The 26661-nt window shown below is 48.4% G+C and overlaps 2 protein-coding genes across 2 annotated transcripts in view; one reads left to right on the forward strand and one right to left on the reverse strand.

Annotated features, from left to right (window-relative positions):
• NCBP1 (nuclear cap binding protein subunit 1) overlaps window positions 1–13556 on the forward strand; it is a 38933-nt gene extending 25377 nt beyond the window's left edge. The window contains exons 17-23 of the mRNA XM_054178796.1: window positions 208–310; window positions 1691–1784; window positions 6202–6305; window positions 6947–7061; window positions 10843–10986; window positions 11650–11763; window positions 13381–13556. Coding sequence (XP_054034771.1) covers window positions 208–310; window positions 1691–1784; window positions 6202–6305; window positions 6947–7061; window positions 10843–10986; window positions 11650–11763; window positions 13381–13494 — 788 coding nt within the window. The 3' untranslated portion in view covers window positions 13495–13556. The remainder of the gene's footprint in view (window positions 1–207; window positions 311–1690; window positions 1785–6201; window positions 6306–6946; window positions 7062–10842; window positions 10987–11649; window positions 11764–13380) is intronic.
• A 4790-nt stretch (window positions 13557–18346) lies between these two features.
• XPA (XPA, DNA damage recognition and repair factor) lies at window positions 18347–26427 on the reverse strand. Its single transcript, XM_054178670.1, has 6 exons — window positions 26145–26427; window positions 25581–25697; window positions 22542–22647; window positions 20716–20881; window positions 19902–20019; window positions 18347–18497 (listed from the first exon to the last, which is right to left on the reverse strand). The coding sequence occupies exons 1-6, from the start codon at window positions 26308–26310 to the stop codon at window positions 18349–18351; spliced, it is 822 nt and encodes a 273-aa protein (XP_054034645.1). The 5' UTR covers window positions 26311–26427; the 3' UTR covers window positions 18347–18348.
• Between the last annotated feature and the right edge of the window lie 234 nt (window positions 26428–26661).

The following is a 26661-nucleotide window of genomic DNA, read 5'->3' on the forward strand; positions in this document are numbered from 1 at the left end:
TGATGGCTTCTTCACTGACCTGGAATCCTTCCTGCACATTTTCTCAATGGCAAAACTAGTATACTATCTCCCTTACAAAACCCTGTTGATGAAACTTTTTGTGTGTGTGTGAAATGAGTTAAACCCTGAAGTTATCTCTGCAGTCCTGTGCATAGCTTACATGCTTCACATGAAGTACTTACAGCTTCAACTTTAAATAACTTGCAGATGAAGGATTTACCTTCAACCCTCTGAAAATAGAAGTCTTTGTTCAGACTTTGCTCCACCTAGCTGCCAAGTCTTTCAGCCACTCCTTCAGTGCCCTGGCAAAGTAAGTGTAATATGTGCATTATTTGGGGGGTTTACAGAACTGTTTAGTTCTGGCAGTGAAATGCATGACACAATGACTGGCCTGCCAGCTTCAGCCGTGTCTTGGGTGCTCCAAAATGCAGTATGACTGGGAGAGCAACCTCACTGGTAGCATGGAAATCCTGGGTTATATTTGTGAGTGGAATTAAGAGATGTGTACGTTTCAGCCATGTGATGTCAGTCCAAACACGTGAGATGGGTGTGGAACACTATTCCATTTTAGAGTTACTGATTTGCTGATGATGGTGAGGAGCAAGGGTTTCTCCTTAGGTTTGGCTGACTGGGTAGCTCCTCCCACCATATCCTGTACTATGAACATGATTTTAGGACAGCTGCATTTGTGCAAAAAATAAATTGGGGGGTGGGGAAGAAACTTCAAAGCAGTCTTCTGTAAAATTCTGTCTACCAACGCAGAGTAACATCCATTCTAAAATCATAGAATCAGTCAGGGTTGGAAGGGACCACAAGGATTATCTAGTTCCAACCCCCCTGCTATGGGCAGGGACACTTCACACTAGATCAGGCTGGCCAGAATATATTAGAGTGCATCCCTTAAAGATGTCCTTTAACTTCTAAGAAATTTACTGCACTTCTCTTTTGAGCAAAATGAGATAAAATAACTAACTTCTAATCCTGTGTGCTTTGGAGTTCCTCTAAAGTGGTCTTGATCCGTGGAAGATAGTCACATGCATCTTAATGAGTTGTTTTTTCGTTTGTCCTTTGAGATACATAAAGCTGTTAGGAAAACATACCCCTGGGAGCTTGGCAGAGGCAAGGTTGATAAGAAGCTGTAGGTAGTAACCTGCAATCAGTAGTACAAGAGGCAGGGTGACATGAATACTTAGAGCTGTGGCATTTTCTCTGCTGCACACTGGGAGTTGCAGCCATGCTATCAAAAAGATCCCCTTATGGCTTATAGTTAAATTACAGCAGGCTGAGTTTTGAGTGCTGTGTAGCACTCCTCAGCATAACTCTGCAGAAATAGAGGCTTTTAGCAGCATTTTCCTCAAAAAGGGGCAGATTGGATAAGAGTCAAAAGGAAGGTCCAAGGATCCAGCTGTGTACAGATAAGCACATGAGGCATGAAAGTGCCTCTTGCTTTTAAGAGCATGAGAAATGTAGTCCCAGCTTCAGGGACTAGGATCACTACTAAGATTTAAGTTGCTTTTTGTAGCCTGTTTTAGGTCAGAATGGTTATATTTTCCAGGGAATAGTCATTGGAGAATTGCTGCAGATAGTCACTTTTTTCCTCCTGTTGGACAATCTAAACCAGTCGTCTTTTATCTGCTGCTCTTTTGACCCAATCCCACCCCCTCCACTGACTGCTTACATTTATTAAAAGGTTTCATGAGGTCTTCAAAACACTTGCTGAAAGTGATGAGGGGAAGCTCCATGTCCTGAGAGTTGTGTATGAGGTCTGGAAGAACCATCCACAGGTAAGAGGTTGCAATGTCGAGCATTCCTTGTGAGTTTCAACTCACAGAGGTCATATATAATAACAAAACATTGCAGTGTGCTTTGTATCCTTAAAAAAATAACTTGTCTACTGCCATCTTATTTGAAAGACTTGCATTTTACTCTTGTTGCTAATGCCTGTAATGAAGGATAGACACAAAATATATACCATCAGCGAGGCCAGATCTTCGTCAGAGTTTATGGTGGGAGGGCAAAAGCTTGTCATTCTGACTCATTCATACTATGCTGTTTTGTCACAGAAGAGAATAATATTGGCTAAAATCATGTTTCTGTTCGAAATTGCAAAGCACTGTAGGTGTGCAAATTGAAATGGAGATGTGGATCTCCTATCAAATCATAGCAATGTGGAAACCTGTGTGGTTTTAAAGGGTTTTATTGGTTTGGTGTTTTTGCATTGCTGGTGAGAGCCATACATTTATTCCACTGAGCTCCTGCTGGAGTCACAGTTGTGTGTGGGCAGAGCAAGGAGAGCTGCAGTTAGTGGCTATTCAGAACACAACTGGTCAATCTGATGGTGCCATTACATTCAGTCTTGAGCCAGAGGAAATGACACCCCAAAAGACCCATGAAAAGTGCCTCAGTTGTTTTAAGCTGTTCAGTTTCCTCACAGCAGTTATTTTCTCCCTCAGCTGTCATTCTCCCATAAATAGAAATCGATAAGGAACTCAACCTGAATTTGCCTGCATTCATTATTTCATTTATTACTTACTGGTGTGGTTGTGTTGCACTTTGTTGTGCTTGCAAGTGGACAGTACCTCACAGCTGCAAAGGCCAGGCTATGAGAAGTGGTGCCCCTGGGACCAAGGGGCTCCCCAGTTCAAGAGAGATAGGGAACTACTGGAAAGACTCCAGCAGAGGCTGCAAAGATGCTGAGGGGCCTGGAGCGTATCTGTGAGGAGAGGCTGAGAGACCTGAGGCTGTTTAGCCTGGAGAAGAGAAGAATGGGAAGGAATTTCATAATTCCTTATAATTTGTAAAATTCCAAAGGGTGGTAGCAAGAGGATGGGACCAGAATCTTTTCAGTAGTGCCCAGTGACAGGACAAGGGGCAACTGGAAGGTTCCATCTTGAACACAAAGGAAAACTTCTTTGTTGTGAAGGTGCTGGATCCCTGGCACAGGCTGCCCAGGGAGGTTGTGGAGTCTCCTTCTCTGGAGAGCTTCCAAATCCACCTGGACATTGTGATCCTGGGCAACCTGCTGTGGGTGGCTCTGCTTTATCTAGGTTCTCTAGAGGTCACTTCCAGCCAACCCTTACCATTCTGTGACCTGTGGCCCATTCTTGAGGGGAAAACCTGCACCCAGAAGCTACCTGTGCAAGGTGTCACTTCTCCACCAGTACAGTGAAAACATCAAAAAAAAGAGGATTTTTCTTTTTTTAATATATTAAACTTCCCTCCCAAATTACTGACCTTGAAAATGTAACAGTTATAGCCTGACCTACTTCTTACTGCCATTTAACTGGATCAGAATAAATTACATTGCTACAACCTAATATTACAGAATTGCAGGATGTATTTGGTTGGAAGACACCTCCAAGATCATCCAGTCCAACCCTTGACCCAGCACTGAAGGGTCAGCACTAAACCATGTCCCTAAGCACCAGGTCCACACACTGCTTGAACACCCCCAGGGATGGTGACCCCAGCACTGCCCTGGGCAGACCATTCCAGTGTTTGAGAAACCTTTCAGTGAAGAAATATTTCCTAGCATCCAGCCTGAACCTCCCCTGGTGCAGCTTGAAACCATTTCCTCTGGTCCTGGTGCTTGACACCCAGGAGAAGAGGCTGCCCCCTCCTCACTCCATCCTCCCTTCAGGGAGCTGTAGAGAGCAATGAGGTCTCCTCTCAGCCTCCTCTTCTCCAGACTGCACACCCCCAGCTCCCTCAGCTGCTCCTCACAGCCCAGGTGCTCCAGGCCCTTCTCCAGCCTTGCTGCCCTTCCCTGGACATGCTCCAGCCCCTCAGTGTCCTTCCTGTAGTGAAGGGCTCAGAATTGAACACAACCCTCGAGGTGTGGCCTCACCAGTGCTGAGCACAGGGGGATGATCACCTCCTGTCCCTGCTGGCCACAGTGTTTCTAACCCAAGCCAGGATGCCACTGGCTTTCTTGGCCACCTGGGCACTCCTGACTCAGGTTCAGTTGACTATTACCCTACACCCCCAGGGCCCTGTCCAAGTTGCATCTTTCCAATCACACCTCCCCAAGCCTGCAGCTCACTGTGGGGTGGTTGTGATCCAGGTGCAGGACCTGGCCCTTGCCCTTGTTGAACCTCATACAGTTAGCCTTGGCCCATCAGTCTAACCTGTCCAGGTCCTGCTGTGAACCTTCCCTAACTTCTAGCAGATCAACACAGTCACAGCTTGGTGTCATCTGCAAACTTACTGAGGGTGCACTCAATCTCCTCATCCAAATTATTAATGAAGATCCTGAAGAGGGCCTCTTCCTCTGTCTTCCTTTGTGTTGCAGCATGACCAAACTCGAGCTGGAGGTTTCAAACCCAGCCTAAAAAGTCATGTCAGATTTCAATGAATAAATCAAGGTGGCTTTTAGAAATGTCACATGCAGGAGACAGGAAGGTCTGCTGTCCTACTGGATCATGGAACTTGGATTTTCCTCTCTTGCATTTGTTACAGTTCAGTCTTTTGCTTCTGGTCTTGCACTTCTCTGTGTCCTGAGTCCACAACCTCCCTGGCACACAGAAGAAACGATCCCTGGAGAGCAGGGCACTTGTCCAGAGTCTTGTTTTCATGCTGCTCACCCTACTCCCATGTCTGTGGGAACATCCTTTGATTTCATTCAAGCAGTACACACAGGGCATATTGTGCTAATGAGTGACACGCGCTGCAGAGAGTGACTTAGCAGTAACAATCAGCAGTCCCTGGTGACTTTGGGAAGAGAAACTTTCACATGGAGATGAGAGGTTTTCCCAAAGTCCTAGGACTGTGTTTGTTGGAAGATCAGGTTAGGTAATCAGAAATGCTTCCTGGCAATACCGAAGGACAAATGGAGCATAGGCTGCTATCCTGGGACTCGAAAGTCGAGTGCTGAGTCTTCTGTATGATTCATTCAGTTATTTTAATTTTCCTTCCTTAAAAGGAGCTTTGTTACACTTCCTTATTTGACAAAGGGTGGCTGAAAGGATAAATACAGTGCAGGCTGTGGTTCTTAAATGCTGTGGCTTTCGATCACATGAGTAACTAAGATAAGCCTTTTTTCTGAGCAGCTTGCAACTGCTTTAGTAACTCCTCCTCTCTGCAGCCCCCTCTAGAACCACAGCAGTGCCTGCAAGCAAGTGGAGCACTTCCACTGCTTGTGCAACACTGGCTCTGTCCTCTTTCAGGTCCTGTAGGGAGGAGCTAACTGTCATGTTTGAAAACTTGCAGCTGAAGGAGAGCCAGCTCACAGTAGCATCTTCATTATGGTCATCTGAGACATGCTTTGATGTCAGACACTAGAATTCTGTCTCTAAGGCCTCACTTTGAGAATACAGAATTGTTTTGGTTGGAAATGACCTCTAAGATCACAGAGTTCAACCATCAGCCCAATACCACCATGGCCTCAGTATGGCCACTCAACCATGTCCCAAAGTGCCATCTCCACAGGTTTCTTGAATGCCATCAGGGTCAGTGACTCCACCACCTCTCTAGGCAGCATGTGCCAATCCCTGACCACCCTTGCAGCAAAGAAATTTTTCCTAATCTGCAACCTACACCTCCCCTGGCACAATTTCAGGCCATTTTCTCTTGTTCTGTCACCTGATACTAGAGAGAAGAGATCAACCCTTACCTCACTCCAACCTCCTTTCAGGGAGTTGTGGAGGGCAATGAAGTCTCCCCTCCACCTCCTCTTTTCCACAGTGAACAACCTCAGTTCTGTCAGCTGCTCCTCACCAGCCCTGTTCTCCAGACCCTTCACCAGCTTTGTTGCCCTTCTCTTGATCTGCTTCAGCACCTCAATGTCCTTCTTGTAGTGAAGGGCCTAAAGGTGAAGACAGTATTTGGGATGTGGCCTTACCAGTGCTGTGTACAGGGGCATGACCACTTTCCTACTCCTGCTGGCCACACTATTGCTTGTCCAGGGTGCTTGTATTTGTTGCTTCTGTATGGCAGTGTGTGTCCTAAAGATTGACACATCACAAGAAGTAGAAAAAGTTGTGCAACAAAGTCAGAATGGCTTTATGTAATTGATACAGATCCCTTATTCAGAGCAGGTTTAGGCTAGAACTGTCCAGCTTCCTAAGATGAGATCTCAAATGAGATGACCCAGTAATATCACTAATGTGGAGCTGCATCAAACCATCTCAACCATCTCTGCTTTAGTCTGAGGCTGCAATACTTCACAGAGCTTCTGTTCAATGTCTCCCACACAACACACAGATGATTGCTGTGCTTGTGGACAAGATGATTCGGACACAAATCGTTGACTGCGCTGCCGTAGCAAACTGGATCTTCTCCTCAGAACTTGCCCATGATTTCACGAGGTAACAAGAATTTGTCTTGGGTTGTTGTCTTTCTTTTCCTCTGAATTGCTGCTTTAAGTGGCCACTGCATAGTTCTAATCTGAGAAAGCTGAGTAGTGGGGGGGGGGTGGAAAGTGCAATTTGAGCTTTTTATCATTGGACAAAATACGCACTTGAGTGTTGCCCTTCTGAGTTGGGGTATGAATGTGTGTGTTACAGTGCTAGAGTGCTGCTTGCATGTCATTTTGAAAGGGACCTCTCATCAGCCAAAGCAGAACAAGACTGGAAACATTTCTAGTCAAAGTGTGTTCTGTAGCTGCTGGCTTTGTGGAGCTCAGCCTTTGGCTGAGGTGTGTATCTTGTACTGCCGTTGATACATCACTTACTGAGAACTGGAGATGTGTTTGGTGTGAGAAGTCAGTCTGATGTTGATAGTATGCTGGTTTGGAAGTTTACTGGAAAAAAAAAATAGGAAATAAATGATAGTCAAGCTTTCTGACATTGCAGATGTGCTTTCCTGCATGCTGAGTGTTGCTCACTCCAGTAGATGTCTTAGATGATACCAAGGTTTCTTTTATTTCCCCCAGATACAGGCACTGCCTCTAGTTTTCTGTCTGAGGGTGCTGTGTAACCTGTTGTTTTGAACTTGGTGCCTTCCCTAGGTTTTATATCTGGGAGATCTTACATTCCACAATTCGTAAGATGAATAAGCATGTTCTGAAGATCCATAAAGAGCTGGAGGAGACTAAGGCCAGACTGGCCAGGCAGCACAAAAGGGTGAGTAGTTTGTTGGCAATTTTTTTTTATGACTTGAAGCAAAGCTATACCAACTTTCATGCTGTCAAATTGTGACACTCAGCTGGTTTTACAGAATACAGAGTTAACCAGGCTGGAAAATACCTTTGAGATCATCGAGTCCAACCTGTCACCCAACACCATCTAATCAACTAAACCATGGCACCAAGCACCCCATCCAGTCTCCCCTTAAACACCACCAGGGATGGTGACTCCACCACCTCCCTGGGCAGCACATTCCAATGGCAAATCTCTCTTTCTGGGAAGAATTTCTTCCTAACATCCAGCCTAAACCTCCCCTGGTGCAGCTTGAGTCTGTGTTCTCTTGTTCTGTTGGTGGTTGCCTGGGAGAAGAGACCAACCCCCATCTGTGTACAGCCTCCCTTCAGGGAGTTGTAGACAGCAAGAAGCTCTCCCCTGAGCCTCCTCTTCTCCAGGCTAAACAACCCCAGCTCCCTCAGTCTCTCCTCACAGGGCTTGTGCTCCAAACCCCTAGGAAGCATGTCTGTCCATATGTGGTCATCTGTAGCACCAAGACATGAAAAACTGGATGCATGTCTTCATTCTACCCTTCTGATGGTAGCTATAACATAAGAATTCACTTTAAAAATTAGGGAATTCATAGCACCTTTGCTCTATTCAAGCCCTCTCTTACCAGCTTCTCTTCAAAACAAGCGTGTCTTCCACTTGCCTTCTAACCTGGATTCCAATTATCTTCATTAGATAACAACAGGAGCAATTACAAATCATTTATAGTAAGTTCTGTTAATGAGTACTCTTGTGGCTTCCATGCAGAAGTGCCATGGAAAAGTTGGCTGTTACCATTCTTCTGATGGGTGCTGCTGGATTCTGACACTGGCATCTCTCACTTCCTTCCTCCAGCTTTACTGAGCACCTTTGCATGAGCTGGGTTACTGTGTACAACAAACTGATGAGCAAGCAGCTGCTGTTGTGCTCTGTGGTCCCAAGTGGGACAGTAAAATCAGATGAAGTCACTCCTCTGTGGCACCTGCAAAAGATGGGGCCCAAGGAAGCTTGGCTGAATGCAATACCTAGTTGTGACAGAAAGGAGTCAGTTTACAAATGTGTTGAGATTTGCTGAGAGTGAGAGAGATTTTTCTTGGTGCAGCCTGTAAGTATGATTACCCACATAAAACCTTTAGCTAGCTCCAAAGCTGTGGACAAAGTTGGTATCAGACTCTGGCACGTGGCACAGAGGCTGCTGCTGGGTTTTGAAGAACCCTGCACCAGTCAGTCATTTTTCCAGAAGTTTCTGTTGAGAGATCACTAATAACACACAGCTTGCCAGTGTGGCTTCATCCCAGCCCCCTTCACCTCATTTCCTTCACTCCCACCAGCACACATCCTGGTTGCTTGCATCCTCCATCTGCACTGATCCTCAGTTAAGAAATTCCTGTGACTGTTGAAGGTCTAGATGCAGTCATTGATCCTTGTGTGAAGCAGAGAGCTTCTCTGGAGTCTCTAAACAAACATACCACTGTTTTCATTGCTGTGCTTGGCTCTTGCTGCAGCTTTTTATTACTGAGTGCTTTAAATGAGTATTGTGCCAGGAGGAAGCATTTGTATGCAACAGTGAGTAGGTCTGCAGGCTGTTGCATGACCATCCCCCCTTTTAGAGGGAATAAGATGTGGAGTTTTGATGTCCCCAGCATGAAGTGAGTTGCCTTACTGCTGAAGTGTCCCAGGCTTGCTTGCTTTCCCTGAGGTCCCGTTGGTCCTTCGAGTGTTCTGAGGCCAGAAAAGCTCTGCAGATGGGAGAAAAAGGCAAATTCCCTTAGCAAGAGTAAAACTAAATTCTCACTTGGCTCTGGCTAGCCATTTTGATTTCTGATGGTGAGCTTCATTTGCTTTGCAGCAGGGCCATGCAACATGTGGCCCTGTGTGGGTCACAAGTTGCATGTGCTCCTTTTGCAAATCTTTGGAGTTTTGAGCTGCTAATTTTTGCACAGAAAGATTCTTGTGAGACTAAAGCAGTGTCTGGGTTTGGATATAACCACCACCCATCAGATTCTGTCTTTCCTCCTATATTCCTTGTATTCCTCCCTAAGACTTTGTTAGCTGAGCTCAGGAGTCTGGTGCTTTGGTGTATTTTGTGGGTTTGGCTGTTGGTTTGCTTGGGGTTTGAGGCCCTGAGACCATTCCATGCTCCCAGTTAGCAGCATGGCCCCTATTACAAGAGGGATCTGGAGGTACTGGAAGGTGTCCAGAGAAGGGCCATGAGGAGGAGCAGAGGGCTGGAGCACCTCTCCTGTGAGGACAGACTGAAGGAGTTGGGGCTGTTCAGTCTGGAGAAGAGAAGGCTGTGAGGTGACCTAATTGTGGCCTTCCAGTATCTGAAGGGAGCTACAAGAAGGCTGGGGAGGGACTGCTCAGGATCTCAGGACTAGGGGGAATGGAATGAAGCTGGAGGTGGGGAGATTGAGGCTGGAGGTGAGGAGGAAGTTCTTCCCCATGAGAGTGGTGAAGCCCTGGAATGGGTTGTCCAGGGAGGTGGTTGGGGCACTGTCCCTGGAGGTGTTTAAGCCCAGGCTGGATGAGGCTCTGGCCAGCCTGATGTAGTGTGGTGTGCCCCTGCCCATGGCAGGGGGGTTGGAACTAGCTGATCCTTGTGGTCCCTTCCCACCCTGACTGATTCTATGATACTATGCAGATCCTTTCTAGCATCCCTTCTGATCACGAGTTCAGGAAGTCCCCACTTCAACACCATAGACTACAGTCTCCAGTCTTCCTTTTCTGCCAACCAGCCAGACTCATCTGAGTTCACCAAGTGCTTTATTTCTTGGAGCCCTGACATTCCAGAACTGCTCATGGAATGGATTACCTGCCCTGCTGCAGCAGACACCATTTAGAAAACCTATGCTTTATTACATTTTCTTTTTAAAAAGCTCTTCATTATCTGGTGGTGACAAAGCCAGCACAGCTATTACCTTTACTGTGTTTCCACTAGATAAAGGACTGGTAAATCTTTAAAGCTGCTCTGAAATCTTTGTGGGGTTTTGTTGTTTGGGGTTTTTTTCAGGGCTTCCCCATTTGGGCATTTTTTTTGTCCTTCAAAATTTATTTTCCTGCTGTAGTTGGGGAGGGGTTTGGAGCACAGCCCTGTGAGGAGAGGCTGAGGGAGCTGGGGTTGCTTAGAAGAGGAGGCTCAAGGGAGACCTTCTTGCTCTCTACAACTACCTGAAGGGAGGTTGTAGCCAGCTGGGGATTGGTCTCTTCTCCTAGGCAACCAGCACCAGAACAAGAGGACACAGTCTCAAGCTGTGCTAGGGGAGGTTTAGGCTGGATGTTAGGAAGAAGTTCTTCACAGAAAGAGTTATTGCCCATTGGAATGTGCTGCCCAAGGAGATGTTTGGGAAGAGACTGGATGGGGTGCTTGGTGCCATGGTTTAGATGATCAGATAGTGTTGGGTGACAGGTTGGACTCTCATGATCTAAAGGTCTCTTCGCCCCTACCCTGCCCCTACCCTGCCCCTACCCTGCCCCTACCCTGCCCCTACCCTGCCCCTACCCTGCCCCTACCCTGCCCCTACCCTGCCCCTACCCTGCCCCTACCCTGCCCCTACCCTGCCCCTACCCTGCCCCTACCCTGCCCCTACCCTGCCCCTGTTTCTAAATGCAGTACTCCCCAAACTCCAGAGCAGCTGCAGCTCTCCAGTTGCTATGCAGGCATGTGGAACTGGAGGGGCTTGACCAGTATCCACAGGTTGCTGGTTAGTTAGTCCTGTGTCATTGTCACTTGCAGCGAGACAGTGACGACGATGATGATGACGATGATCGAAGCAGCGACAGGGAGGATGGACCCCTGGAGGAGCAGATAGAGCGCTTGCAGGAGAAGGTGGAGACAGCCCAGAGTGAGCAGAAGAATCTCTTCCTTGTTATATTCCAGGTAAGGATGGGCAAAGTCTCTTCTCACTTTGAAGGTTTTACAGTTGCTGCATTTATGAGCTTTCAAGTGTAACTTGTTCCTCAGGCACCTTCTTGGGCTAAGAATATGGAAAGGGGTTGATGGGTTTGCTATGGGCTAGTTGGAGTCAAAGATTGCTCTGGAGCTTGATCTGCTCAGTTTCAAGTGCTGAAGAGCAGAGTTCTGCTAGCAGACAGTTTCCTGAACAACCAGAATTTATTTGCTTACTAAATTCGGTGTCTGCCAAGCAAAATAGTTCATAGACTCATGGAATGGTTTGGGTTGGAAGAGACCTTGAAGATCATCCAGTTCCAACCCCCCTGTCATGGGCAGGGGCACCTTCACAAGAGCAGATTGCTCAAGGCCTCATCCCACCTGGCCTTGAACACCTCCCAGGGAAGGGACATCCACAGCCTTCCTGGGCAACCTGTTCCACTGTCTCACCACCCTCACTGTGAAGAATTTCTTCCTAATCTCCAGCCTAAATCTGCCCTCCTCAAGCTTCAATGCATTCCTTCTTGCCCTGTCGCTACAATCAGTTCAAAGCTTCTGTCCCTCCTCCCAGATCCTCTTACCTGAGGGTAGGACCCTGCTTTCTGAGGAGACTGAGTATTGTTGTGTGTTTTTTTTTCCCCTCTCCTGCAGCGTTTCATAATGCTGTTAACTGAGCACTTAGTGCGCTGCGAGACTGGCGGGATTGATGTGTTCACACCTTGGTACAAGAGCTGTATAGAGAGATTGCAGCAGATCTTCCTGCAGGTATGTAGGTTTCTCGGTGTGGGAGGGCTGTGGGGCAGGGCAGGGCCGGCCAGACGAGTTTTGTGGCTGGAGCAGTGAGCACTCCACGAGAACAGCAGTAGGTGGCAGCAGCACATTTTCGCTGAAGGCTGCCGTGGGGCTAGGTGGTAACTCTGGTTCTGGGGTGGAATAACTGGTCCTTGATTAACTCCCACGCTGTGAACGTGTTGCAGAAAGACACCAAGGTGTGATCACAGATTTTGCTGTGCTCCTCCTGTATTTATATGAAGGAGAAGGTTTGAGTGAATAAAACCACTCAATTGGATGTCTGTTCTGCGATTCTGTTCTATGCCTCTAATTAAAAGGGTTAAAACAGTACAGAATTCCTTTTTAGTAAGATGCATGAATATCTATTAAACATAATTTTGGGGTTCTTGGCTCTGTATGAAATGAGATCACAAGCACAGGTGGCTGGCTGAAAGTAAGGACAACAGAGAAGTATACCTGTGCAGGCAGAAGATCTGTGGGGAGAATGGGAGTGGTAGGCTGAACTGTTCACAGAATCACAGCATGGAAGGGACCTCTGAAGATCTATCTAGTCCAACCCCCCTGCTAAAGCAGGATCACCTAGAGTAAAGCACCAGGAACACGTCCAGGCAGGTTTTGAATGCCTCCAGAGACAGGAGGCTCCACAACCTCTCTGGGCAGCCTGGCTTGGTGATCCACGGTGGCGTATGAGGCTTCAGAGGCAAACAAATGCCAGGAATCTCATGGGATACCTCTGCAGTTGTGTGGTGCCCTGTGGACAATTCAGGGCCCAGAAGTGAAGAGCTACAGAAAGCACAGTGCTTCTCAAGACAGGGTTTCAGTACCTGTCTTCTCCTGGCAGTCAGCAGTGGCCCTGCCCTACGCTTTCCTTGTCAGCGGCTTCTGTGCTGCGGACGTGGGACAGCTTTGTGAGAAACATTTGACCTGTGATGCTTACGTCTGGAGAATTCTATGGCATCCTGGCCTGCATCAGGAGCAGGGAGGTCATTCTGCCCCTGTACTCAGCACTGGTTAGGCCGCACCTCGAGTACTGTGTCCAGGTCTGGGCCCCTCAGTTTAGGAAGGAGGCTGACTTGCTGGAACGAGTCCAGAGAAGAGCAACGAAGTTGGTGAGGGGTTTGGAACACAGCCCTGTGAGGAGAGGCTGAGGGAGCTGGGGTTGCTTAGCCTGGAGAAGAGGAGACTCAGGGGTGACCTTATTACTCTCTACAGCTACCTGAAGGGAGGTTGTAGACAGGTGGATGTTGGTCTCTTCTCCCAGGCAGCCAGCACCGGAACAAGAGGACACAGTCTCAGGCTGGTTTAGGTTGTGTGTTAGGAAGAAGCTCTATACAGAGAGAGTGACTGCCCATTGGAATGGGCTGCCTGGGGAGGTGGTGGAGTCACCATCATTGAAGGTGTTCAGGAGGAGTCTTGATGGGGTGCTGGGTGCCGTGGGTTAGTTGTTTTGGTGGGGTTGGATTGGTTGATGGGTTGGACGCGATGATCTTGAAGGTCTCTTCCAACCTGGTCTATTCTATATGAATGGAAGCAGTAAAGGTTTCTGTTTTGTTTCTGCTTTTCATCCCCCCTCCTACCCCCCCCCCCCAGCATCACCAGATAATCCAGCAGTACATGGTGACCCTGGAGAACCTCCTGTTTACAGCTGAACTGGACCACCACATACTGGCCGTGTTTCAGCAGTTCTGTGCTCTGCAGGCTTGAGGATTGTTGACGGGCACAGTCTTGTCTGCAGGACTTTTAATGAATTGAAACAGAAAACGAAAGAAAATGAATTAAATATCTTTCTTTTTCTTTTTTTTTTTTTTTAACCTTTTTATTTTTATTTCCAAAAAAAAATGGGGATAGAAGAAAATTTTTTTGACTTAAACAAAAAAAAACCTGGCTTTTGATGTGCTCCTCTATAATACAAAATGCAGTGCTCTAAAACCCACAGTCAAACTGTGTAAGCCTCTCGTGTAAGCCTTACAAGAGAAGACTGATAGTGGGGGGGGAGGGGGGGGAGGGGAGGGGTAGATGTGAAGTTAAAAACAACCAAAAACAAACAAACAAAAAAATGTAATTATTCTTCATGTCTTTTTAATCTGGTTTGACACTTCATGATAATATTTTTGTTGTTGTTTTGTTTTCTCCTCCCTTCCTGCTTATGTGAAAATAAAAATCAGGCCAAAAAAAAGGAAGAAAGAAAATCCCCCAAATAAAGATAGGATAGATTTGAATTTGTTACCTCTGCCTGGCCCTTAAGTCATAGGAACTGCAGGAAGGAGAGGAAGTTCTCAGTGTTTTGTGAGTGTGAAGGGGAATGCACCTTCTCAGCGAGCCCTGTGGTAAGTTCTCTGGCATGGCACAGGACAAAATGCCTTTAACTTTGGGCATGTGAAACACTTTCGAGTGAAGCTTTCAGAGCAGTGTAGAAGCACACAAGGAATTATTACCCAGGCCAGCTGGGTTTCCACAGCTGAGAAGGTCACAATTTTAATACAGCTGAATATGTTGGGTTGTTTTGTTGTTTTTATTTTAGTGTTTTTGTCTTAGTGTTTTATTCCAGTAGCTACAAACAATCAGTAGAAGAACTTCATGGACAGCTTCTGAAACAGTGGGTTGAACCAAGTGCCCTCACCTCACCTGGCTTAATAGCAACTGCTTTGTGGTGGCTGCGTCTTGCTGCCCTTCCCTTGCTTTTAAAATGTGGCGGCAAGCACTTGGCTCTGGTGACTTCAGGAAGCATTTTAGCGCTAGACTCGGTCTCACAGGAGACGCAGGCCAGGAGAAACGCCTGAAAATAGAGTAGCCTTAGTTTTGAGTTATGCAATTAACACCTACAGAAAGGCCAAACCAGAGCGGCCTGTGCTAGGGTGAGCAGCCATGAGTGGCGAGGACGCTGCCTTAGGTGCTCAGGTCCCTCCGTGTGTGGTGTGTTTCCCAGCTGTCTGCGGTCCCTCACCTCTGCAGATGGATGTTCAAATGGTTTCACCCCCACCGCTATTCAGTTCACGCTTAGTGAAAATAGGAACCTTGAGTAACTCTCTACCTGTACCAACTTTCCTCTTTTCTTTTCCAAATAGGAACCTTGAGTAATTCTCTTCCTGTACCAACTTTCCTCTTTTCTTTTCCAAGTGCTATACCTGGTGGTGCATTTCATCCATATGCTGACCAATCGACCTCCTGAGAGCAAGCCAGGAGGGGTGAAAAACAGAACCTCCTACTTTGTAGGCCGAAGTTTGTGCGTGGCCCTGTCCCAATCCCATAGATCCTCCTAGACTTAGCTCTGTCCCTTCTGCTTTCCCTGCCTGCCCTCTCTGATTTGACTGACACCCCCCACTCCTCCTCCCCCCCCCTCCCCAGCTCTGTTCTTCTAGGGGATACTCTTTAATTGTTGTACATTTGCTGTATGCAAGGGTTTTGTCAGTCATGCACAGACTTCTTCTTCAGATCTTTCTTTGTTACTTGGGTAATCCAATAGTTGTGTTTGTGTTCCAGGGTGGGTTGATTGTTGGTTTATTACATTCTCCTTTTCCTAAGACATGTTTTAATCCTGTTAGAGGTTTTAATTAATAGTGGTTTGGGTTTATTTTGGTTGGTTGTGGGTTTTTTTTTTCCTCACTGTCTCAGCTCAATATCAGAGTTCTGGTTGTTAACTAATAGGTAGGGGGTGGTGGTGTTGGGGTAGGGGGAGGTGGGGTTGTGTGTCTCATCTTTAAATATGACTTCTGTAAAACTGATAACACAGCTCAAAACCTGCAAACCTGTAACTTCCTCTGAGCCTTGACAAACTACAGGTGTTGGGGATCCAGAAGCCTAATCCTGCCATATTTTTCTCAAACCAAAAAAAAAACCAAACCCCAATGACAAAAAAAAAAGAGCAATGTCTTTCAAAATGAATTTGATTTCCATGGTGAGCATGGGCTTTGGGTTGCATTTCTTGAGTTTGTTGGACAACCTTTCCCCACCTCTTTGTAGGTCCAGAGGTGTCAATGCCTGACTTGAGCGGGCAACTGGTTGGATCTGTAGGGAGGAGGAGGAGGAGGAGATGCTGGCATAGAGATGCCGGGTGGCTTTAGCTGGGGGGACTTGGATCTGCTGAAGCATGAGGTGGTGGATAGTTTAAAGATGCTGTAGGAATGTGGTGTGGTTGGAAAAAACAAAAAAAAAACAAAAAAAAAAAGGCAAAGAAAAACAAAATTAAAATGCACAATTAAAGACGAAAATAAATGAAGGTGAAGCAGGTCGCTACTGGGAGTGTTTGTCCTACCTGTGTGGGGGGGGCCGTTGTTGCAAAGCAGTCAGAGAATGCTTTGAGTTGGAAGGGACCTTTGAAGGTCATCTACTCCAACCCCCTCCCCCCTGCAAGCAGCAGGGACACCTGCAACTAGAGCAGGTTCCTCAGAGCCCCAAAACAACCTGACCTGAAATGGTTCCAGGGATGGGGCATCTACCACCTCTCTGGGCAACCTGGGCCCAGGGTCTCAACACCCCCAGCATGAAAAAATTCTTCCATCTCTCTAGACCTTCTAGTTTCAAACCATCACCCCTTGGCCTGCCACATCAGGCCCTGCTCAAAAGTCTGTCCCTAGCTTTTTTAGAGGCCCCTCGAAGTACTGAAAAGCCACCAGAAGGTCTCCTTGTAGCCTTCTCTCCTCCAGGCTGAGCAAGCCCAACTCTCTCAGCCTGGAGCCTCCCAGCAGAGCCCTGCCAGCATTGCTGTGGCCTCCTCTGGCCCCTCTCCAACGCTGCTGTGCTGAGGACGCCAGAGCTAGCCTAGCACTGCAGGGGTGTTCTCAGCAGAGGGGCAGGATCCCCTCCCTGCCCCTGCTGCCCACACTGCTGGGGATCAGCCCAGGACAGGGCTGGCTCTGGGCTGGCAGTGCTCAGTGCTATCTCTTGGGCAGCTCTGCATCCCCAGGACCCCCAAGGCCTTCTCCAGAGGGCTGCTCTCCAACTTTTCACCTTCCAGCCTGCATTGATGCTGGGGCTTGCCCTGACCCACGTGCAGGACTTTGCACTTAGCCTTGGTGAGGCTGATGAGGTCCCACTTCTCTGGGGGGCAGGGTCGGCCTCTGCTGGTGTGAGGCAGCTGGTTTTGGAGTGGTTCTGTTACCCTGTGCTGCTGCAGGTAGCCTGACACAGGAGCCTGTGCTACCTGGTGCTGCTGGCTGGTGGAACAAGCTTCCCCAACCCACGCAGCCAAGTTGGCATCCTGCCATGTCCCAGGTGGGTGCTGATGTGGAAATTCTCCCTCGCCACCTCCTGTCTTCTGGGTGGTGCCACTGCAGGCGAGGCCAGGGCGGGCCAGTGCCACTTGCCATGGGCCGATTGCAGCCTGCCCACAGGGAAGTGACTCAGCAGACAGCGCACACCACCCAGCTGCCCTGAGAGTCCTGGGACCCAAGACACCACTGAGTCATGGAACCGTGGCCTGGAGGACTACCAAAAGCTCTGCCAGGACCTGCCTCCTGCCCTGCAGCCAACCCTGCACGCTGCTTTCACAGGCCTCACAGTTCCCCCAGCCCCTTGAGTGTGGTGGGAAGGTTCCCCCGGGCTGCAGACCACAGGAGAGCACTGAAAAAGCAAAGATCTGATGGTGGAACCATCTGGCCTCCCCGGAGGCTTTCTCTCCTCTTCTGACACTTCAGTCCCGCACAGCCAGTGGCCCAGGCTCCCCTGGGAGGACCCCAGAGACTGCAGGGACATCTGCCCCCCATTTGCAAAGGTAAACAAAAGCAGAGGTGCTGCTGGCAGGGTGTTGCTTCGCTTCGGCCACTTCCAGCAGCGTTCCACAACAGCTGTAAGGTCCGGAAGATTTGCATTGGGAGAAATCTACACTTGAAAGGAAATCCACCCTCGGCTGAAAGGAGCCATTTGGGCGCACTTAAGAGCTATCTACCTTGGAATGCATCTTCCCCCCCCAGCTGCCCCTCAGGACAGCTCTTTGTGCTTTTCATTTACAAATTTGTGACAAAGACCGCAGCCAGCGTGGTCTCCGGTCCAAAACTTGGTTAAAGAGAAAAAAAAAAAAGGCATCAGAGGAATCCCCCCTGTGGAGATGTGTCAGACCCTCCCCGAGAGCTTGTGGCTTCCCTTTTGAGAGAATTCTCCTTTAATGGAGTTGAATCTCCAAAGTAAAGCAGAACCTGCTGGACGGTAGGGTCTGGCATGAATGGGTTTGCATCAGCTACCTCTGCCCTCTGGCCAGACAGAGTAACTGGAAACCAGATAAGAGGACAAACCGAGGAGACTTCCTCCTCCAGCAGACAAGTAGTGTGAAGTTAAGCTTAATTTCATCAGCAGACGAAGCAGAGTGATACCAATTTATCTTTTGTCCTGCTGGTTTATCAGTTGATTGAACTGTTGTGTGTCATCTTCTGCCCTAGCTTAAAAGCAAAAGCTTCCTCTTCTCTTCCATTTGAGGAACATCACTCTTAGAATCTGGCAACAGCTTCTTCGTAATTAGCATTTATTTGGCTTTAATACAAAATACCATTAAGATAATTAAAGTTGAAAAAAAAGAAAGAAAGAAAGTGGTGGGGAGGGGAAAAGAAGTGGGGGGGGAAATAAAGATTACATCTTCTCATAAGTTAATTCATGGCCACATACAGTACATGTCTTTTTATATGTATCTTCATCAATGTTTTCCTCTGGTCCATACTCGTGTTCGTGGATAGCAGTTTGTTTCTTCCACAGGCTGCTCCTCACAGCACGCCGCAGTTCTGAGGGGAAACACAAGAAGGTGTTGAGACTGTGGCAATGATGAAATAAAAGGTTAATTAGATATTTTTATCTATAAAAATAATTTTATCTGTTTAAAAAAAATATATAAATGAATTTTTAGAGACCTAGGGCAGAAAATGACCTCTCAAGCTAAACACCTTTCCAAGGGTTCCAAGATGACTGTGGCAGGCTGCGCTGCCTGCCTTCCCTAAATGTTGGGTGAGAAGCTTGCTGCTGCAAGAACAAGCTTGGACTTGCCTTGCAATCTTCACCTTGTTTGTGTGTTCTGAAGGGTAAGGAGCTGACAGGGAATCTCAGAGCATTTTCCACTGACAGGAAATCTCAGAGCATTTTCCATCTGGACCTAGCACCTTGCCCACAAGGGTTTTTTTTTTCCCCTGTTGTTACTCAAAAGCCATTCAAAGGTATCCAAAAAAAGGGGAGGCAGGTGGAAAGCAGAGGAGAAGGTGGTGGTGGTGGGGTTTTGGTTGGGGTTTTTTTGTTGTGAGCCACCTCATTGTTTCACATGACCAAGAAGGAGTGCTTCTCATTCAGGTCACAGTAAGCCTCCCAAATGACTTGGCAGTCTGAGAGGTTTTTTGCCCAACACCGAGAGCTGCCTCTGCAGCAGCCGCAGTGAAGTCAGCGGGCTTTCAAGAAGACACCAGGCTGGCAGCCCAGCCCCAGATATGATCCGGATGTTGCAAGTGGGTGGCAAGCATTCCCCACAGCCAGAAGAGAGTCACATTTTTGCAGCCAGGGCCGTGCAGCCTGCAAACTGTGTCACGTTAAGGCCTGTACTCGTGCTGAACCCTGGCACCTTGGACTGCAGCCTGCTGCCAGCCCTTCCGTGCACCCGGCAGCAGGGAGCACGGCAGGCCGCCTGCCCTGCGTCGAACGCTCTCCTCACTGTGGATTTATCAGAAGGAAAATTTACCAGGATCGTGTAAAATCGTGGCAGGGGATACCATGAGGGGTCTGTAAAGGAGCAGCTGGGGACAGCCTGAACAGTGGGGAAAAGGCACATGGATAGCACAATTTAAAATCACATAAATCCATGTTTCGCCTCGAGTCAGGACAAGGAACAATTTATGGCACATTTTGGGTCAAAAACACCCATCGTGAACTATCCCCTCGCTGATTTCTGTCACCTCGTGTTCATAGCACAAGAGGTTCATTCAGGCTGTGAGGTCAGACCAGGCTGCTCCCAGCTTTCCCACACTGCTCTTGAAAAACCTCCATTTTGCCACGCCGAAGGTTTTCTGAACGCCTTAATCAGATGCAGAAAGAAATCCAAAACAGAACTGCACTTTGCTGTAGGTACTGCAGTATGGGAGTTTAAGCCTTATGCCTTTTAACTTGCTTGTCAAACTTCTCGGTGTTGTTAAGCTTAACCCTTGTACCTTTAACTTTCTTGTCGAACTTCTTCTGTTTCATCTTCTCTCTGCTGTCGCGGCGCAGTTCCTTTGCTTCTTGCAAGGATTCCTCGCTGCCCCAGACTTCAAGGGAACGCTTGATTACCTACAGCACGGACACAAATGTGTTTGTTTGGGGTTTTGCCCTGCCTCCCCCGAAATGATAAACGTAAACTATCCTAACTCATGAATTTACTTTGTTACCCTACACGTACACCAGCCAACTGAGTCTTGCCTCTGTCTCCCATGGGTGGAATTCCTTCCCCCAGCAAGAGGTAACATTTTTAGTTATCAGCTGGATGTAACTTAGTAAATGAAGTGAAACCCAGCTCCGGTTCTGTGCCTGCCCACTAAAAGCAGCCTCCGAAAAATTGACCAGAGGCGTGGACAAACGACTTGCCTTGCCTGCCGCCTCTGAGGGCAGAGCTCTGGCTCCTAAGGCCACAGCTACAAAGGGCCATAAAACAGCAGCAGCAGCAGCCCTGCGCTTTTCAGTGTTAGCACCGAGCGACCAGCCACATTGTGACCTTTAAGCGTGCAGAGCACTGAGGGCCCACCACCACCTTTTACATTGCTCTAAAAAATAAGATCAGAAATCTCCAGTAATTTGGACCTCAGCTCTTCCGTGTTAACCACGTGGAGAATTTACAGGAGCCACGGATAACCTGCTCGGCTTTGACAAAGTCATTCAGAAGTCAGAGCCCAAAGTGACACCATTTTGGCTACCAGAAAACAAAAAAACCAACCCAAAAGCAAGAAGAAATCTTAAGCCTCTATCTTAAGAAATCTTAAGTTTCTATACCTGCAGTTTTAAATAAAGCTTCATGTCACCCCATCGTGAATTGTGAGGGTTTTTCTTCACGATAAATTTGAGCACTGGCTCCCTCTTGTCTAAGTCACAATCTTTAAGGAGATATTCTTCCTTTGCTTCAGTCCTTGTTATAAGCTTATGCTTATCCTCGGGATCTCTGGAAAGATGTAAAACAATGGTGAGAAAGCTCCACCTGAAAACCGCACATTAACAGCATCTAAGCCCCCACCGCCCCCCAACATTCCTGAAATTCAGGCAGCCCTTAACTCTCTTTACATATGCAAATAACTTTGGATGCCAGCAGTCTAGCCAAAAATCCAGGACAGGCTTCCTGAAATTTAAGTTTAAAAACTCTCCCGTTTGAGCAAAACGCAGGCTGTGGAGCCTGTTTTACTGGAAGGGCTTTTACTCTGCCCTCTTGCAGGAGGGCGTCAACTGAAGACTTAAAAGGAGTATGAATAATTTTTTAGGCATCCACCTAACCCAGATGCAATTCAAGAGGACAAAAGTACGAGCCCGGCACATGGTCAAGAGAGAAAGAATGTGTAATGTGAGACAGGTTGGATCACCTGAGAATATACACTCCATATGCTTCTAGATCCCGGAACGAGATTAGCAACACAGAGCACTCCTTTCTCAGTGTAAAGCAGTAGGGCAGATGTAAAATAAAGACATTAGAAGACTCTGACTTTTACCAGACGGACAAGGGAGAAAAAACTGTGGAACCACAGCAGCATTCACGAGTTAATGAAGGAAAGAAAGAAACCGGCCCCGCATTTACGCAATCCCGACTGAAGTACAACTGGCATGGCCTGAGCCGGAACAATCTGCCCAACAATAAGTGCTAACAACAGCCACCAGGCAAGCGCTTGCTGCAAGCCCAGCTTGTCTACAACTCAAAGTCCACAGCAGAAGCTAATGCACCACGGCTTCTCCTTCCGCGTTCAGCTGCGAAAGCTCCTCGGTCCGAAGGAAAACCACTCCTAGCCCTCTCGACATCATTTTCCACCCATCTCGCCTCCCAGAGACAGCACTTTTGTCTCCTGACGGCTGTGGACTGCCCACACCATGTGCTCAACCCTGACCGCTCCCTGCAGTAAGGGAGGAAGCTGCGAGCAAACTCCCAAGCTCCAATCCTGGGCTTTTTTTTTCCCCCCGCCATCCGCCCATTCATTCCTGCACTCACACGTGGCTGTTCCATTGCCCTGGTTATCTCGATGGCTTTTGGAGCATTTTTGTGTTCGAGATAAGAGCAGAGATTGCCTCCTGCTCAAGGTCAAACTCCTGCTTACCTTGCAGGTCAACTAACGACTGCCCACGATGGGGGCAAGGGGGGGGTTCTGCCCTCTGGACCCCATGCCACACCACCCACACCCCTCCCCCTCCGGGCCCACCAGTGCCGACCAAAGTACCAACTTCCCTTGCGTTAATCCACAGGGACAGCAAATGCTCCGCTAATCCCTGCTCTGCCTCCCGAGAGCAGATATTCTGCGTTCTAGCCGCTTTTGCAACAGCTCTGCTCTGCAACCAGGCACTTCCACACCAACTGCTTTTAAGACAATGACGTCTCCACCATGTTATGTAAAGATCGACTGCTGTCCCCTACCCCAAGACAGGCTCATGAGACACTGCTGCTGCTGCTGCTTCTCGTTCCGTAAAGGAAACCACCAAAAGACGAGCAGCTTCCAATTTTCTTTCTCACTAAATATTGTTACTGAAACAGAAGTCTCATCGCCTTTTTAATTAACGAACATGATGGCAATTAACGACCAGCTATCTTTTACAGAAAGCTTCCCTCTCCTGATTATTTGCAATACCTGCAATTATCACATGTTGCCCAATCAAAGTGCTGCATTAGGTAGGAGTCCATGAATTCTTTGCCACAGTCTCCACAGATGAGATAGTCAAATTCTAGTACAGGTGCTAGTGGGGAAAAAAATTATATATATATATATGTATGTATTTCTTTTCTCTTTAAGGAACTACCACGTTAAACACAAGAATCTGGAATTGGTATTAAAGGCAACTTTACTAAAATTCACATTGTAGCATTGGTTACAGACTAGGTTCAACTCCTCTAATCAAGTTTTCCAGGAGGATACAGTACAAATCCAAACCCGTTTTATAATGCAACGGTAGAATTTCTTCCAAGTATTGAGTTTCAACATTCAGACGCAGACATTTTGGTTTCCATTTAGACAGTTAAAAAAAAGGCTTAAGTACACGAGAACATTTTCCCCTCCTTTCCCTACATAAAAAGTGCTTCCTATCCCCTCCTCCCACTTCCTCCATTCCAGCCCTCTCAACAGAGGTCCTGCAAGGCAGGAACGGCAGGAAGTGGAGAAGGGGATGAGGTCCGACGATGGTGGCTTGAGCAGGAAGTGGTACAGGAGCTGCACTGGTAGCTGAAAGCCTTCTCAGGACTGCTCCGGTTTTCTCCCTAGCTCAAGCCACACCTGCCTCTCCCTAGACGAGCACGATGGAGGCCTGGGGCGGCTGGCAAGGGCCTCGTCTCTTCTGGCCGGCAGACATGGAGGTGGATGGCCAGAGAGCTGCTAGGAGTGGAATGGGGATGGAGCTCCACTACAATCCTCTCCCCAAGCCCTCTCAGCACTGCTCCAAGCCCAGACTCATCTTAGCTGCCGGCCATCAGTCCTGGCCTCATCCTCGGCGGGCAGAATCCCTCCGGCGTCATCGCCATCTGTTTTATGCTCCGTGGGCCACCTAGAAACGACCGAGCGAATCAACCGCAGCGAGGAGGAGGAACGGCTCCTCGCAACACTCTAACATGGCAGTTTCTGGCACAGAACATGAATTAAATTAATGTATTTTAGAAAAATAAATATTTTTCTTTTAAAAATAAATATTTTTCTTTTTAAAAAAAATTTAAAAATTAAAAAAAAATCAAAATGTTTTCCATACAGCCTCAGAAGGTTGGGGGGGGGGGGAAAAAAAGGCAAGAAAGGCTGCGGATTATTAGCTGTAACCTGAAAGGGAAGATTAATGCTCGGCATACAGCACCACACATTTTTTAATTGCGTTTGCATCAAGGAAAGGAATTTTTTAAAAAAAGAAAGAAAAGAAAGAAAGAAAGAAAACAAAAAAAAGAGGCGACATTTTCCCGGCTAGCGACAGCGGGATGCTCCATGCTTCACATAGTCATGCTCTTACATCACGTTTCATCATTTAAAGCAGCACTCCCGAACGCAGAGGCAGTTTTATTAAGACAATGACACATTATGAATTACACAGCAAAAAATAAAACCCACCACCACCACCAATCGCCCTCCCCACCTCCTTTCCTCCTCCTCCCCCCCTCTCCCCCCCCGCTACACACCCTTTAGAGCAAAAGGCATCCCCCGATCCTGCTTGGTTTTAAGAAAAAAAAAATAATAAATTAAATAAATAAATAAAAATTTAGAAGGGATAAAAAAGGGAGAAGGGGGAAAAAAAAAAAAAGGGAAGAAAAAAAAAAAACCCTACTCGTTGTTTACTCTTCCTAACGAAATCTGGCGATTTCTAACAAAGAGACACTGCACCAACAGCCCTCTGCTTGCTGATTCAGAGCGGAACAAAGCAAGACAAAGGCAACCCCGCAGAAGAAAGTGAGTCTATTTTTGGGAGCCTCAACTCCTCCATTTGCTTTTTTAGGGAGGAGGGTGTGGGGCGCTGGTGAAAAGGCAGAAATATCGCGAAGCTAAAATGTCGAAATCCCCCAGCGGGGAGAGAAAGAAAAAAAAAGAAGGTGGGGGGGGAGGGAAAGAGGCAAGAAAACCGTTTTAAAATACCCGATCGGCAACTTAAAATCTGGGGTGGGTTGGTTGGTTTTTTTTTGTTGGTTAACGACGCAGCGGCGCTCCAGATTTGGGCACAAAAAGCTCGAAATTCACATTAAAGACAAAATGCATTAAAAACCCCCACGAACCCGCGTTAAATTCACATCACGTAAATAAAAATATATTAAATCCCATATTTAAAAAAAAAAAAAAAAAAAAAAAAAAAAAAACCAAATCCCCAAAGAAACAGCAGAAAATAAAATCGGTTTTGGAAAAAAAAAAAAGAAAGAAAGAAAGAAAGAAAGAAAGAAATAGATGGAAAATAGGCGAAATAAAGAAAATAACCCACGCTGCTACATTCAAGGGCACTGGCTGTGTCCTACTTCCCCGGCTTAAAATTATTCCTTTTTTTTTTTTTTTTTCTTCTTTTTTTTCCTCCCCCTTTAAAATTTTTTAAAATATTTTATCTTTTATCCTTTTTTTCTTTCTTTTCTTTTTTTTTTTTTTTTTTTAAAAAAAATGAATTACCCGGTATTTCGCTGAGCTGCTGGAAGCAAGTGCTGGAAGCATCGGTCGCGAAAGAAATGAAGAGCATCCAGAGAGGAAAACGCGTGAAGAGGAAGACGGAGAGAGAAGGGAAGGAGGAAAAGGAGGCAGGGAAAAAAAAAAAAAAAAAAAAAACCACCACGAGGGAGGGGAGATAAGGAAAAAAAAAAAAAAAAGATGGAGGAAAAAAGGGAGGAGAAACGAGAAGAAAAAAAAAAAAAAAAAAGCCCGGGAAAGGGGGGAGAAAAAAAGAGAGAGAAGGGCGCCCAGCCCGCCCTGCTGCGCTCACTGTCGCCCCCGCGCCTTCCTGCCCTCCCCCGCCGCTCCACGCACACGGCACCGCCTCCTCCTCCCGCCGCCCCGACCACCTCTTCCCTTTACCCATCCCTCCACAGTTCTTTTTTTTTTTTCTCCAAGCCGCACTTTTGAGCAATTTTTGCCTTGCTTTTTTTTTTTTCCTCCTTTTCTTTTAGGGAGGGGAGGTGGGGCGCGTTATAGGAGGTTTTTCGCAGTTGTTTGTTTGGTTTTTTTTACCGGGTGGATGAACGATTTTCTCAGCACCCAGCTCTTCCTCCTCCTCTTCTTCCTCCTCCAGGAAGAAACCCCCTCCCGTATCCACGACCTTGGGGGGAGCCCTCACCCGCACGCCGCCTGCAGTTGAAAGACAAACCCAGACGCCGCCGTTAAAAGGCCGCGGCGGGAGGAGCGGCCACCGCCGCTGCTGCTGCCGCCAACACCGGCACCGCTAGAGGGCGTGGGCGCTCGACCCGCGAGGCGCGCGCACGAGGCCCCCCCCCCCCCCCCACGTGTGAGGAGGAGGGGGGGGGGGGCCCTCGCGCGCCGCGGCGGCTTCCCCCCCCCCCCCCCGCGCCTCATTCCCTTCCCTCCCCCCCCCCCGCTTCGTCCTTTCCCGCTCCCTCTTCTCCGCCGCCCCCGCCGCTTACGCGCCCAACGGCGGCACGGCGACTAAATTTACCACCCTACCCCCCCCCCCAAACCGCATCCCCGATTCCCATCCGTGCCCCCCCACCTCCCCACCACCGAAAAAGAAAGAAAAAAGGGCGCGGGGAGCCGCCTCCACCGCCGCCGCCATCCGACCTGCGGCAGGGTAGGGCCGAGCCGCCAGCCGCGCCTGCCGCAGTGCCAGCGCCCGCTGCCGGTTCCGCTCGATCCTCGCCAGCGCCGCCGCCGAGAGAGGCGGGCGCCCGTCCGTTGCGATCGGAGCTGCTTCTTCTGCCTCCTCCGCTGAGGCTGGGGCCGCCATGGCGGCGGCGGCGGCTGAGCCGCGCGGAGCCCCGCGGATCGCCCCCCTGCTCCGGCAGCGGCGACTCGCCCTTCCCCTCGCCGAGCCGCCGCCGCACTGCGCCGGCGCAGAGAGGGAAGCAGAGGAGGGGGCGAAAGGGGCGAGGCCCCCCGCGCAGGCGCACAAGCGCCGCCTCGCCTCCCCGCACCGCCACGGCGGGCTCCGCCCCGCCGCCGCTGCACGGGGGGTGCCGGGAAGTCGTGGGGGGTTGGGGGGGGTCTGCTGGGGCGGGGGTTGGGGCCTGCGTGGCGGTTGGCCATGGGGTGGGGGGACGAGACACGCCGAGGGGTGCGGGGGACATGACGGGGACCG

The sequence above is a fragment of the Dryobates pubescens genome, chromosome Z, assembly GCF_014839835.1.
Source record: "Dryobates pubescens isolate bDryPub1 chromosome Z, bDryPub1.pri, whole genome shotgun sequence".
NCBI classification, from domain to species: domain Eukaryota; kingdom Metazoa; phylum Chordata; class Aves; order Piciformes; family Picidae; genus Dryobates; species Dryobates pubescens.

Bases quoted from the DNA above. Each gene is read 5' to 3' on its own strand.
- XPA (XM_054178670.1), bottom strand. From the start codon at position 26,310: ATGGCGGCCCCAGCCTCAGCGGAGGAGGCAGAAGAAGCAGCTCCGATC. The intron at 22,648-25,580 runs GTAAAAAAAACC...TTTCCCCACTAG, and splicing joins GAAAATCGTTCATCCACCCG to CACCTGTACTAGAATTTGAC. The intron at 18,498-19,901 runs GTACAAGGGTTA...GTTTCCCCTCAG, and splicing joins GTTCGACAAGAAAGTTAAAG to AACTGCGGCGTGCTGTGAGG.